General features: G+C 39.8%; 1 protein-coding gene across 2 annotated transcripts in view; it reads left to right on the top strand.

Moving 5' to 3' along the window:
* The window catches only part of LOC107221606, a 133995-nt gene that overhangs the window by 85786 nt on the left and 34787 nt on the right, over positions 1–13422 (top strand). For both annotated transcript variants that reach the window (XM_046734410.1, XM_046734409.1), the window contains exons 94-117: positions 222–548; positions 648–953; positions 1026–1331; positions 1571–1888; positions 1969–2295; positions 2373–2687; positions 2860–3186; positions 3259–3564; positions 3637–3942; positions 4182–4499; positions 4578–4904; positions 4985–5296; positions 5380–5709; positions 6940–7245; positions 7325–7630; positions 7709–8026; positions 8100–8423; positions 8510–8824; positions 8885–9220; positions 10160–10465; positions 10660–10965; positions 11047–11364; positions 11597–11920; positions 11992–12309. In XM_046734410.1, the coding sequence (XP_046590366.1) occupies positions 222–548; positions 648–953; positions 1026–1331; positions 1571–1888; positions 1969–2295; positions 2373–2687; positions 2860–3186; positions 3259–3564; positions 3637–3942; positions 4182–4499; positions 4578–4904; positions 4985–5296; positions 5380–5709; positions 6940–7245; positions 7325–7630; positions 7709–8026; positions 8100–8423; positions 8510–8824; positions 8885–9220; positions 10160–10465; positions 10660–10965; positions 11047–11364; positions 11597–11920; positions 11992–12309 (7602 nt within the window). The remainder of the gene's footprint in view (positions 1–221; positions 549–647; positions 954–1025; positions 1332–1570; positions 1889–1968; positions 2296–2372; positions 2688–2859; positions 3187–3258; positions 3565–3636; positions 3943–4181; positions 4500–4577; positions 4905–4984; positions 5297–5379; positions 5710–6939; positions 7246–7324; positions 7631–7708; positions 8027–8099; positions 8424–8509; positions 8825–8884; positions 9221–10159; positions 10466–10659; positions 10966–11046; positions 11365–11596; positions 11921–11991; positions 12310–13422) is intronic.

Below are 13422 nucleotides of genomic sequence, written 5' to 3'. Positions count from 1 at the left end.
AATTGTACTTGGGTTACAATTACTGCTTATGCATTCAAATTCGAATCCTGGCTAATGAAAGTCAACTTTGTCAGTAATCGTTTTTTTTTCATCGAAAACTACTGGTTTCATTCGCCTTCATTCGGTACTTGATAGCCGACGGTTCAATAGTCTCGCAAGTAGTCGTGAATAAAAAAAAATTCAACTAACAAAATATGAATAAAAACACTTTTTCTCTTTAGAACCACTTCCAAATATAGAACCAATACGAAACCCATGTGTCCCATCTCCGTGTGGAGCTTACGCAGAATGCCGTGACGTAGGAGGCTCTCCCTCTTGTTCTTGTCTATCCAATTATATTGGTAGCCCGCCCAATTGTAGACCAGAATGTACCATAAATCCTGACTGTCCCAGCAATAAAGCATGTATGCGCGAAAAGTGTCGCGATCCATGTGCTGGTGCGTGTGGTACAGGAGCCGAATGCAGTGTAATCAATCACACCCCAATGTGTACTTGTTCGGATGAATATACAGGAGATCCATTTAACAATTGTTATCCAAAACCACCAAGTAAGGGCACCCCGATTCTTAATCAATAAATCATTTTCTTTCCAATATGTAATTGTCGATGAATATATTAGATATTAAATTACACCTTCACATTTATAGTAGCTGACGTAGTGGAAACTGATCCATGTCACCCATCCCCCTGTGGTCCAAATGCTGAATGCAATCAGGGAATATGTACCTGTTTGTCTGAATACCAAGGCGATCCTTATGCGGGTTGCAGGCCCGAATGCGTCCTCAACACAGATTGTCAAGTGAATAAAGCTTGTATACGTAACAAATGCATAGACCCCTGTTCTGGAACTTGTGCACAAAATGCACAATGTAATGTGTACAATCACGTGCCTATGTGCAGTTGCCCGTCCGGAACAAACGGGAATGCATTTGTATTGTGTTCGCCCATCAGAGGTAATTTGAACAAATTCACTTCATCGCTTCCTCCATGGAATATTCTGGATAACATTTATAATTTTATCGTAGATCCTATTGTGTCAAGTCCATGCAATCCATCGCCATGTGGACCGAATAGTCAATGTCGCGTGATAAACGGGCAGGCAGTATGTACATGCGCCCCTAGTTTCTTGGGAAGCCCGCCATCCTGCAGACCCGAATGTGTGATAAGCTCAGACTGTAGCAGGAACGAGGCATGCAGTAACCAGAAATGTATTGACCCCTGTCCTGGTACTTGTGGTCTTCGAGCCCAGTGCCAAGTTCATAACCACAATCCTATATGCAGCTGCCCTCCAAGACACACTGGTGATCCATTCGTGCGCTGCGAATTAATACGTAAGGCCAATAGTCAAATACATACTTTGATAACAACTAACATATTTTCAACCATTCGTCCTCATAAAATATGTCATTTCGTTACAATTGTATAATCCATACCGATGCTGCATACAAGTCCTTAGTTGCAACTTGGCAACTCATCAAATATATTCTGCTGCGCAGCCTTGCATTTATTGTTAGTAAATATAAATTCTGAAGTCATTGTCACTAATATCTTATGAATCTTTTACATGTAGTTGAAACACCAGTTGTACATGTCAATCCATGTCAACCATCACCTTGTGGTCCAAATGCTCAATGTCAAGTGATTAATGATTCGCCATCATGCTCGTGTCTACCAGAGTTCACGGGTTCACCGCCAAATTGCCGACCAGAATGTGTCAGCAATAGTGAATGCTCTAGTCATTTGGCATGCATTAATCAGAAATGTAAAGATCCGTGCCCAGGTTCATGTGGTGCCTCCGCTGAATGCCGCACAGTTAGTCATACCCCAATGTGTGTTTGCACGATCGGTTATACCGGTGATCCCTTTACTCAATGTGTTCTCAAACAACGTAAGAACAATACTTTCATAACTTGATTAGTTCGTTAATTAATGAATAAAATCGTCACTAATATGTAAATGCTTCAATAGCTGATCCAATATATGAACAACCATCTCCTTGTACGCCATCACCATGTGGTTCGAATGCAATTTGCAATGAGCAAAATGGCGCTGGATCGTGTACATGCCTACCAGAACACATCGGTAACCCGTACGAAGGATGCCGTCCAGAGTGTGTTGTTAATTCAGATTGTGTATCAAATCTTGCTTGTATTCGTTCTAAATGCCAAAATCCTTGTCCTGGAACTTGCGGCACGAATGCACAATGTCAAGTTATTAATCATCTGCCTTCATGCACATGTATGCCCGGTTTCACTGGAGATCCGTTCCGTTACTGTCATCTAGCACCAGAACCAGGTGAAATATTATTTTGTTTGCCATCAGTAAACATAATTCGAACTACAGTGAAATAATCATAAAACATCATTCAACAGTAATTGAAGCAGATCCGCAAGATCCATGTAATCCATCACCGTGTGGACCAAATAGTCAGTGCCGCAATATTAATGGACAGGCTGTATGCTCGTGTCTACCAGAATATGTCGGAAGTCCACCTGCCTGTCGACCCGAATGTGTTGTAAGCTCAGAATGTGCCGCAAACAAAGCTTGTATCAATCAGAAATGCGTTAACCCATGCCCCAATCCATGCGGCTTGAATACCAATTGCGAAGTGTTGAGTCACAGTCCTATATGTGCTTGCAAACCTGGCTATACAGGAGATCCATTCACCCGATGCTTCTCTATTCCAAGTAAGAAAAAAATACTAGTTCGATGAAATGGATGTGAAGAATCCTTATGATGTTTTTTTAATTCATTAACTCAGAGACTTGTAAAAGTAAATTGATATTTGAAGTCAAGTCCAATTCAGCTTCATTTATAACCATTTGAAAATTTATCATTTTGCCATCATTTATTTCATAGAACCATCTCCGGAAATAATACCAGTGCAGAATCCATGTGTACCCTCACCATGTGGACCTTACGCAGAATGTCGTAATATAGGAGGCTCACCCTCCTGTTCTTGTCTATCCAATTACATTGGCAGCCCACCCAATTGTAGACCAGAGTGCACCATAAATCCTGACTGCCCAAGTAATAGAGCATGCATGCGAGAAAAGTGCCGCGACCCATGTTCTGGCGCATGTGGTATAAGTGCTCAGTGTAACGTCATCAATCACACTCCAACCTGCATTTGCCCCGATGGATATACTGGAGATCCATTTAGTAATTGCTATCCTAAACCACCAAGTAAGGATAGATTAATTCACATGGTATAACATTGTAGTTTGACCCAGAAACTAAGTATTGTAATACTTACAGTAGCGGACGTTGTGGAAATAGACCCATGTAATCCTTCCCCTTGTGGATCAAATGCTGAATGCAACCAGGGTGCGTGTACTTGTTTGCCAGAATATCAAGGTGACCCATACGTGGGTTGTAGACCGGAATGCATTCTTAATATAGAGTGTCCACTGAATAGAGCTTGCATACGGAACAAGTGTATTGATCCGTGTCCTGGAACTTGTGCACCGAATGCGGAATGTAACGTGTATAATCACGTGCCTATGTGCAGTTGTCCTCCAGGAATGGATGGAAATGCGTTCGTACTGTGTGCACCTGCTAAAGGTAACCTTACCATTCATGAGATATATATTAGTTCGAGTTCTTCGGTTAAGACCTTTATCAATTTCGTCATAGATCCTGTTGTGTCAAATCCATGCAATCCATCGCCTTGTGGACCTAATAGCCAGTGTCGTACGATAAATGGGCAAGCAGTATGTTCATGTGTTCCGGGTTTTATGGGCAGCCCGCCATCCTGTAGACCCGAATGTGTTGTAAGCTCCGACTGTGAGCGAAATGAAGCATGCAGCAATCAAAAATGCATCGACCCATGTCCTGGTACGTGCGGTCTTCGAGCCCAGTGCCAAGTTAATAACCATAATCCCATATGCAGCTGCCCTTCAAGATACACTGGTGATCCATTCGTGCGATGCGAATTAATACGTAAGGCCAATAATTAAATACATACTTTGATAACAACTAGCATATTTTAACCATTCAGCCTCATAAAATAGAGCATGTCATTACAATTGTATATTCCATACCGATGCTGCATGCAAGTCCTTAGTTACAAATGGTCAACCTCTCAGATATATTCTGCTACGCAGCTTTGCATTTATTGTTAGTAAAATGTAAATTCTGAAGACGTTGTCATTAATATCTTATGAATCTTTTACATGTAGTTGAAACACCAGTTGTACATGTCAATCCATGTCAACCATCACCTTGCGGTCCAAATGCTCAGTGTCAGGTGATTAATGAATCACCTTCCTGCTCGTGTATGCAAGAATTTACAGGGTCCCCACCAAACTGTAGGCCTGAATGTGTTAGTAATAGTGAATGCTCTAGCCATTTGGCATGTATCAACCAAAAGTGTAAAGACCCATGCCCAGGTTCTTGTGGAGCAAATGCAGAGTGTCGTGTTGTGAGCCACACACCAATGTGCGTTTGTAGCACTGGATATGTTGGTGATCCTTTCACCTTGTGCAGCACTAAACAACGTAAGACTGATGATCTATTCACTCGAGAACTTTGTGCACTTATATTTCGCCTGCGTAAACAAACATATTTTCACACAGCTGACCCAGTGTATGATGACATATCTCCATGCACACCTTCTCCATGTGGATCTAATGCTGTATGTAGAGAACAGAACAATGTGGGATCATGTTCGTGTTTACCAGAATATATTGGAAACCCTTACGAAGGCTGTCGCCCAGAATGTGTAGTCAATTCAGACTGTCTCTCAAGTTTAGCGTGCATTCGGTCGAAATGTCAAAACCCTTGTCCTGGAACCTGCGGTCAGAATGCTGAGTGTCAAGTCATAAACCATTTACCTTCATGTACTTGTGTACCTCGATTTACCGGAGATCCGTTCCGTTATTGTAGTCCAACACCACAACCTGGTAAGGTTTTGTTAATTCGGTATGACAATGCGAATTTTGTTTTCATAGAATAATCACAATTCCATACTGACGTATTATAGTAGATGCAGATCCAGGCGACCCATGTCATCCATCTCCTTGTGGCCCGAATAGTCAATGTCGCACTTCCAATGGACAAGCAGTATGCTCATGTCTTCCTGAATATACAGGAAGTCCTCCAGGATGTAGACCCGAATGTGTTGTAAGCTCTGAATGCCCGACAAACAAAGCATGTATTAATCAGAAATGCCTTAACCCGTGCCCAAGCCCATGTGGTCTAAATACAAATTGTGAGGTCTTAAATCACAGTCCAATATGTGCATGTAAAGAAGGATTCAGTGGTGATCCATTTACACGATGCTCTCATATTCCACGTAAGGATCCGAAGTTTTATTTATATTATTTGCCACGTCACGCAAACCATTGAAACACAACCATTTAATTCATAAAATTTCAGCACCACCACCAAGTCCTGTTCCAATTCAAAACCCATGTGCATCCTCACCGTGTGGACCACATTCAGAATGTCGCGACATTAGAGGCTCACCTTCGTGTTCTTGCCTACCAAGTTACATTGGTAGTCCACCAAACTGTAAACCCGAATGCACTATCAACTCTGATTGCACAAGTAGTACAGCTTGTATCAGGGAAAAGTGTAGGGATCCTTGTCCAGGTTCTTGCGGCTTTGACGCTCAGTGCACAGTCATTAACCATACCCCAATGTGTACATGTCACGAGGGTTATACTGGAGATCCATTCAGTAACTGTTATCCTAAACCACCGACACGTAAGAACAAAAAATTTGAATTTATTGATATTGATTATGATCACGGATTCAAGCAGCACTTGTAGATACGTTTTAGGAAAAGCATCTGTAACATCGATTCATTTAGCAGTTTATTTTTTGAAATCAGCAAATGGTAATGACCACTTTGTTTTAAAAAAGTAAAAGGTATAAAATAATTCGGTCCAGCTTTATACTGTATGCATCAAATACAGTTAAGAAAACGATCAAAATGTAATCATAGTCACTAGAGTGTATCAAAAAAACCGACTATTTTTTTTTTTTTGGAGAACATTGAAAAATCTTCCGAGTGTCCCTCAAACATGACCTAGGTAAAATATGAGCTCTTAATATTAATATTTAGAGGTGGCGATTCTCAATTTTCTATTTCCCGTTTAAATAACATAGGAAAATTTTTTTTCAAAATTTAGAATCTTATTGCTCGAAAACGAATCAGTGTGAAGATATAAACAAAACATATTCTCGTAGGAAATTTTGCGCTCTACAAAAAAGATCTGAATAAAGATTTGCATAAGGTAAGTCGTTTCGGAGTTATCAGGCCTCAAACATCGAACCGTTTGAAATAATGATGTTATTAATTTATAAATGCTACAAAACTGACTCATATCGTTGATTAATGAAATTTGCTAATTAACATTTCATTGGAAGTCTATAGTTTTAATTTTAAAATCAATAATATTGTGTATTTAAGTGATATGAGTCAGTTTTGTAGCATTTATAAATTAATAACATCATTATTTCAAACGGTTCGATGTTTGAGGCCTGATAACTCCGAAACGACTTACCTTATGCAAATCTTTATTCAGATCTTTTTTGTAGAGTGTCAAATTTCCTACAAGAATATGTTTTGTTTATATCTTCACACTGATTCGTTTTCGAGCAATAAAATTCTAAATTTTTAAAAAAATTTTTCCCATGTTATTTAAATGGGAAATAGAAAATTGAGAATCGCCACCTCTAAATATCAATATTAAGAGCTCATATTTTACCGAGGTCATTTTTGAGGGACACTCAGAAGACTTTTCAATGTTCTTCGAAAAAAAAAAAAAAGTCGGTTTTTTTGAAACACTCTAATAGTCACTTAATTATAAAATTGAACGTATTGAATAACTTAACGTCTTTTAATTTCTGTGAAACGTATCTTTTATAGTTTTGTTATGGATTTATAGATGTCTTCTGATGTATGCATTCGTCAAAACTATATGTTTACAGAAGCTGTAGCCGATGAATCAGACCCTTGCAATCCATCTCCGTGTGGTCCAAATGCTCAATGTAATAGAGGAGTGTGTACATGTTCACCAGAATATCAAGGAGATCCTTATGTCGGCTGTCGTCCCGAATGTGTTTTGAATACAGACTGCTCCCTAGAAAAGGCTTGCAGAAATAATAAATGCATAGATCCTTGTCCTGGTACTTGTGGCCAAAATGCCCAATGCACAGTCTTCTCCCATGTTCCCATGTGCAGCTGTCCAGTGCGAATGACAGGAAATGCATTCGTGTTATGCACGCCAGTTATAGGTATAATATCTTTCTGTTGCGTATACGTTATCCCCTGGAAACATTGGATTTTAATTATAAACATTGAATTTCTCAATAGAGCCGGTAACTGTACAGCCTTGCAATCCATCACCATGCGGGCCTAATAGCCAATGTAGAGTAGTCAATAACTTGGCTGTATGTACGTGTGTCATTGGATTTATTGGCAGCCCTCCAACATGCAGACCTGAGTGTATCGTTAGCACAGATTGTGCTCAGAATGAAGCTTGTATAAACCAAAAATGCAGAGACCCATGCCCAGGCACTTGTGGAATGGGAGCTACGTGTCAAGTCATAAACCACAATCCTATCTGCAGTTGTGCTGGACAACTAACGGGGGATCCGTTTATCAGATGTTCCCCGATACGTAAGATATCGAGCCCTTATCTTCAGTATTGGCCTTACTTAGTTTACGGTGTTTGGCAATAATTATACAATATTTTAGAGCAAACCCCCATTACCGAGACAAATCCATGTCAACCATCACCTTGCGGACTCAACGCACAATGTCAAGTCATCAATGGTTCCCCATCGTGTTCTTGCTTACCCGAATTTATTGGATCTCCTCCAAATTGCAAACCCGAGTGTATTAGTAACAGTGAATGTTCTAGTCGACTTGCGTGTATCAATAAAAAATGTCAGAATCCCTGTCTCGGATCCTGTGGTGCCAACACTGAATGTCAGGTGGTTAGTCATACACCGATGTGCGTTTGCAGTATTGGGTACACAGGCGATCCATTTACTCAGTGCAACATTCAACCAAGTGAGTAGTCACAATGAAACGTCATAGTGCATTAGATCATTCGGTTACTTAAAATCTTCAACTCTTATTTTAGTTCAAACTGTTACAACTCAGTCACCATGCACGCCATCCCCATGTGGTGCCAATGCTAAATGCGTAGAAAGAAATGGTGCAGGAGCATGTTCTTGCTTGACGGACTATATTGGAAATCCCTATGAGGGTTGCCGTCCTGAATGTGTAATCAATTCAGACTGCGCACCAAGCCTGGCGTGTATTCGTTCCAAGTGTCAAGACCCATGTCCAGGAACATGTGGTCAAAATGCACAGTGTCGTGTAATCAATCATTTACCATCTTGCACTTGTAATGACGGATTCACAGGAGATCCATTCCGTTACTGTAACAGAGAACCAGATAAAAGTACGCATGGGAAAATATATCATCATAAATAAGTGTGTGAAATCAAAATGAAATTATCTAAAAATGCCATTTTTTTTTAATCCCAGTTGTGGAAGCCGACCGAACCGACGTATGCAATCCATCACCTTGCGGGCCGAATAGTATTTGTCGAGAAATCAATGGGCAAGCAGTTTGTTCTTGTTTACCAACATATAGCGGTTCGCCGCCAGCTTGTAGGCCCGAATGTGTCGTAAGCTCTGAATGTTCAACGAACAAAGCCTGCATTAATCAGAAATGCACCGATCCATGCCCAGATCCTTGCGGAAGAAATGCGAACTGCAAAGTTATAAACCACAGTCCTATATGCACATGTCGACCAGGCTATACTGGGGATGCGTTTTCATCATGCTTCTCAATACCACGTAAGGATGTTAATGATTCCGATGAGTGGAATTTGACGTAACTCTTCACAATTATTTCAGGTCCGCCAGTTGAAAATCAGCCACAAGTGCAAAAAGATCCATGCTTACCTTCTCCCTGTGGTCCATATTCTCAATGCCGAGATATCGGCGGAACAGGATCTTGTTCCTGTTTACCGACTTACATAGGAACACCTCCAAACTGTAGACCAGAATGTACAATAAATTCGGAATGTACTAGCAACATGGCATGTATCCGAGAGAAATGTAGAGATCCCTGTCCTGGATCTTGTGGGTTAGGAGCGAGATGTGATGTTATAAATCATACCCCAGTTTGTACATGCTTGGATGGGTACACAGGAGATCCATTTACAAACTGTGTTCCCAAAAGACCACCATGTAAGCCTAATTATGAGTCATGTTTTCTTTTATTTTTGTTCGTTTATCCAATCCTAACTGCTCACAGTAATTTCTTCAGATCTAAACCATGGCTTTATTTAATGGAAATTCTTACAGATTTCTGTTCAAATTTTATTTTGTATCAATTGCGGACAAGATTAAGTTGACGCAATTTTTTAATTTAAAATAGCATCCTCTAGTTTCAACTTGTACATTTTTTAATAGTGTTTAGAAAAGTTTGAGTACATCCCTTGTGAAAATTCTGGTAGGCGCGAATAGAAACGTACAGAGAATATATCAAAAACCGTAAATAAACAGTCAGAAAACTGATTCTGTGTCTGTTTCTGTACGGTTTTTGCTGCAGTTTCTGTACGGCTCTATCTGCGTCTAACGGAGTTTTCATCATACACTTTTTTGTATTTCACATTTTATGTTGTTACCAAGGCCAAATGTAAAGCACAGAAAATTTTTTTGAACACTTTTCATTACTTTTTGAATTACTTTATTTATGAATTACAAGAAAGAAACTTTGTCCATTATATCCGACCTTTCTGAAAATGAAAAATATTAAATGTTAAAAAGTATAGTTACAAAAGGTTTCTGACGTATGCCAGAAGTATTTACATACAAGTTAAAACTAGATTACAGTACTTAAAATTTGTCACTACATAACTTACCGTCAAAGGTCGAAAATAAATATCGCGCTGACGAGTAAATTTCATGTGCCAAAAAACTTGACCTAAATAGCTGTGATTTTTACAAAGTAAAATTTGCGTACGGCCTTTATCTTGTGTTCAAATATCGCAAAGAAAATACAATACTAACTTTACTCGAAAAATATCTTTCAATTCTCAGATTCTCGTATAATCTTTTTTCCATTTCATTACATTTAGTCTACTCGATTGTAGCTAATACAATAAAATGGCTTACCTCTTCTAGCCGATGAGCCTGTAGTAGTGGACTTGTGCAATCCATCACCGTGTGGGTCAAATGCTATATGTCAAGAAGGCATATGCTTTTGTATACCGGAATACCATGGCGATCCTTATAGCGGGTGCCGTCCCGAGTGTGTCATAAATGATGATTGCTCTCGTGACAAAGCTTGCCTACGTAATAAATGTATAGATCCATGTGTCGGTACTTGTGCTCTGAACGCTCAATGCATAACCACAAATCATATACCCATGTGCAGCTGTCCACAAGGAATGAATGGAAATGCTTTCATTCAATGTGTACCATTGCAAGGTATTTACTTAAAGACGATTCCGCTACTGTTCCAAAGAACACGTATCATTTTAGGAAAAAATATTTGATGGTTCACGAAAAAACTTTATAAACAATGAGCTTTTAAATTCATGTGTCACATGGAATAAAAAGGTCATGAAAAAGCATAAAAGTATCTGCAAAGTTACATAAATAACACTACTTTGATTCTGTAGCTGACGTTATAACAAACCCATGCTTGCCATCACCATGTGGACCCAATAGTCACTGTCAGGAAGTGAACGGACTAGCAATATGCAAATGTGTGCAAGGGTACATTGGAAGCCCTCCCACTTGTCGACCTGAATGTACAATAAGTTCTGATTGTGCGCAAACTGAAGCCTGCATTAATCAGAAATGTAAAGATCCATGCCCTGGAACCTGCGGCCTTAAAGCTCAATGCTCAGTTATTAGTCATAATCCAATATGTGCTTGTCCTCAAGGTCTAACAGGAGATCCCTTCTTATCATGCACTCGAATTCGTAAGATTACATTATACTCAATAATATATCCCCACAAACTGTCGAAAGCTTGTATATATGATTTATTCCTTCTGAAACCAGCTGAAATTCAACAAGAGCCGGTAAACCTATGCCAGCCGTCACCCTGTGGACCAAATGCTCAGTGCCAAATCATAAACCAAACACCTTCTTGCTCTTGTTTGCCCGAATTCACCGGTTCTCCACCCAATTGCCGACCCGAATGTATCAGTAACAGTGAATGTCCCAGTGCCGAGGCATGTATTCATCAGAAATGCAAGGATCCATGTCCAGGGTCATGTGGAGCAAATGCCGAATGTCATGTCTTCAGTCACACGCCAATGTGTACTTGTAACTCAGGTTACACAGGAGATCCATTTACGCAGTGTTCTGTGGTTCAACGTAAGCAGTCTTATTTCATTTAAAGTATCCAGTAATGTATCTCTAACAATCTCACAATGTTTGATTTAAGTGCGTTTGATATTGCTTACGTACATACTTTGCATTTTATAATCGAAAGCCTTGTGTATTCGAAATGCACCAATATTTCGTACACAGATAACCTGGAACACATCCCTGTTAACTGTTTTCCCTAAAAACTATTGATAAATTGAGATGATTGATTTTTCTATAGTTGCTATTGAGGAGAGACCAGCGCCATGCAGGCCTACGCCCTGTGGTGCTAATGCAATATGCAAGGAACTCGGTGGGGCTGGATCATGTTCATGCCTACCTGAGTATATTGGTAACCCGTACGAAGGATGTAGGCCTGAGTGTGTCACGAATTCCGATTGCCCATCTAATCTTGCTTGCATTAGATCCAAATGTCAAGATCCTTGCCCAGGTTCTTGCGGTCAAAATGCACTTTGCCAAGTTATAAGTCACGCGCCAACTTGCACCTGTATCGAAGGTTACACTGGTGATCCGTTCCGTTATTGCAATGTTTTAACGCCGATAGGTGAGATTTCTCGTGCGATATTTCTGGAATAATGCTTGAAATTAAATAATATTAAAACAAAATTTTCACAGTATTTGAAGAAGGTATCCGAGATCCATGTAGTCCATCCCCTTGTGGACCAAACAGCGAGTGTCGTGTAAATAACGATCAAGCAGTATGTTCGTGTCTTGCAAATTATAAAGGCAGTCCTCCACTGTGTCGTCCTGAATGTGTAGTTAGCTCAGAATGTTCTTCAACACGCACTTGTGTCAACCAGCGATGCATAGATCCGTGTCCAGATCCTTGTGGCAGGAATACTCAATGCAAAGTTGTAAACCACAGTCCAATTTGCTTCTGCAAAAATGGATATTCAGGGGATCCATTTTCACAATGTTATCCTATAACCGAAGGTACGGTACGAGATCGCTGTATGCAAATTCAATTGAGGGGTCCAGAGGAAAAACCGTTTTAATCCACTCGGTTTGATTTCAAGAAAAATGTACATCAATGTTTGCTTTCTCGTAAGAGTACATTCGAAAGCAATTCTTCTGGCAGGTTTCTCCTGGGCTGATACTGATTTTCTCATTCAATAGTGGTATTTTCGGAAAGTACTCTCTAATACCACAACAATGGTATCGCTCACTCGTTTTCAATGTAAAATGGAGTACAATGGTTTTTTTTTTGGACCCCACAATTTATTTGCAGACAATTAAAAGCAACGCACGCTACGCCGAAGCGAAACGAAGCGAAATGAAGCGAAGCGGACGGTACAAGATAGAAGCCGTTGAAAGATATCGGAAACGAAACGAAGCAATTGGAAGGTATCGGAAACGGAACAAAGTTACCGGCATTTGTCGCAAATGGAATGGCGGCCTTATAAATGATCGAGATTATTGAAATACTACAATTCCGATCGTTTATAAAACCTTCATTACATTTACGATAAATTCCGGTAACTTCGTTTTGCATCCGATACCTTCTGATTGCTTCGTTTCGGTTCCAGTATCTTCCGACGGCTTCGTTCTTCTTCCATCCGCTTCGCTTCGCTTCGGCATAGTGCGCGTTGACCTTTACACTGTTGAACATTTACTACACGGAAATTACATCTGTAGCGGATCAGTCAAGGCAGGGATTTATATCTTTTAAGTTTTGCTGTTCTGTTTTCGAACATTTATTTCATTAGGAGGTAGCTCTCAACTCTGGTACGAGTAAGAACTTAACGATGTGTTATTGAGACTGCAGATGAAAGAAAATTATATTTAGTTACAATTTTGATGCATTTGTGCGTGCTATTCGCTTCAAAAATATTTAGGTGTATGTGTCTTCAAAATTTCACGTCAAAAGGCCATTAAATTTCCAGATTTGTATCTGGTGGTTGGTAACATCAGGTAAATATTTTTTATCCAGTAACGTTACTCACTTTTCAAATATCTCAAGAACATGTACGGACTTGATGCTTTTTCGATTAAAAACAGTACAGTATGAACTTTCTATTCAAGTGTGTATTTCTTAAATAATATTCG

This window comes from Neodiprion lecontei, chromosome 3 (assembly GCF_021901455.1).
Source record: "Neodiprion lecontei isolate iyNeoLeco1 chromosome 3, iyNeoLeco1.1, whole genome shotgun sequence".
NCBI classification, from domain to species: Eukaryota; Metazoa; Arthropoda; class Insecta; order Hymenoptera; family Diprionidae; genus Neodiprion; species Neodiprion lecontei.
This window is presented reverse-complemented; position numbering and strand designations above follow the sequence as displayed.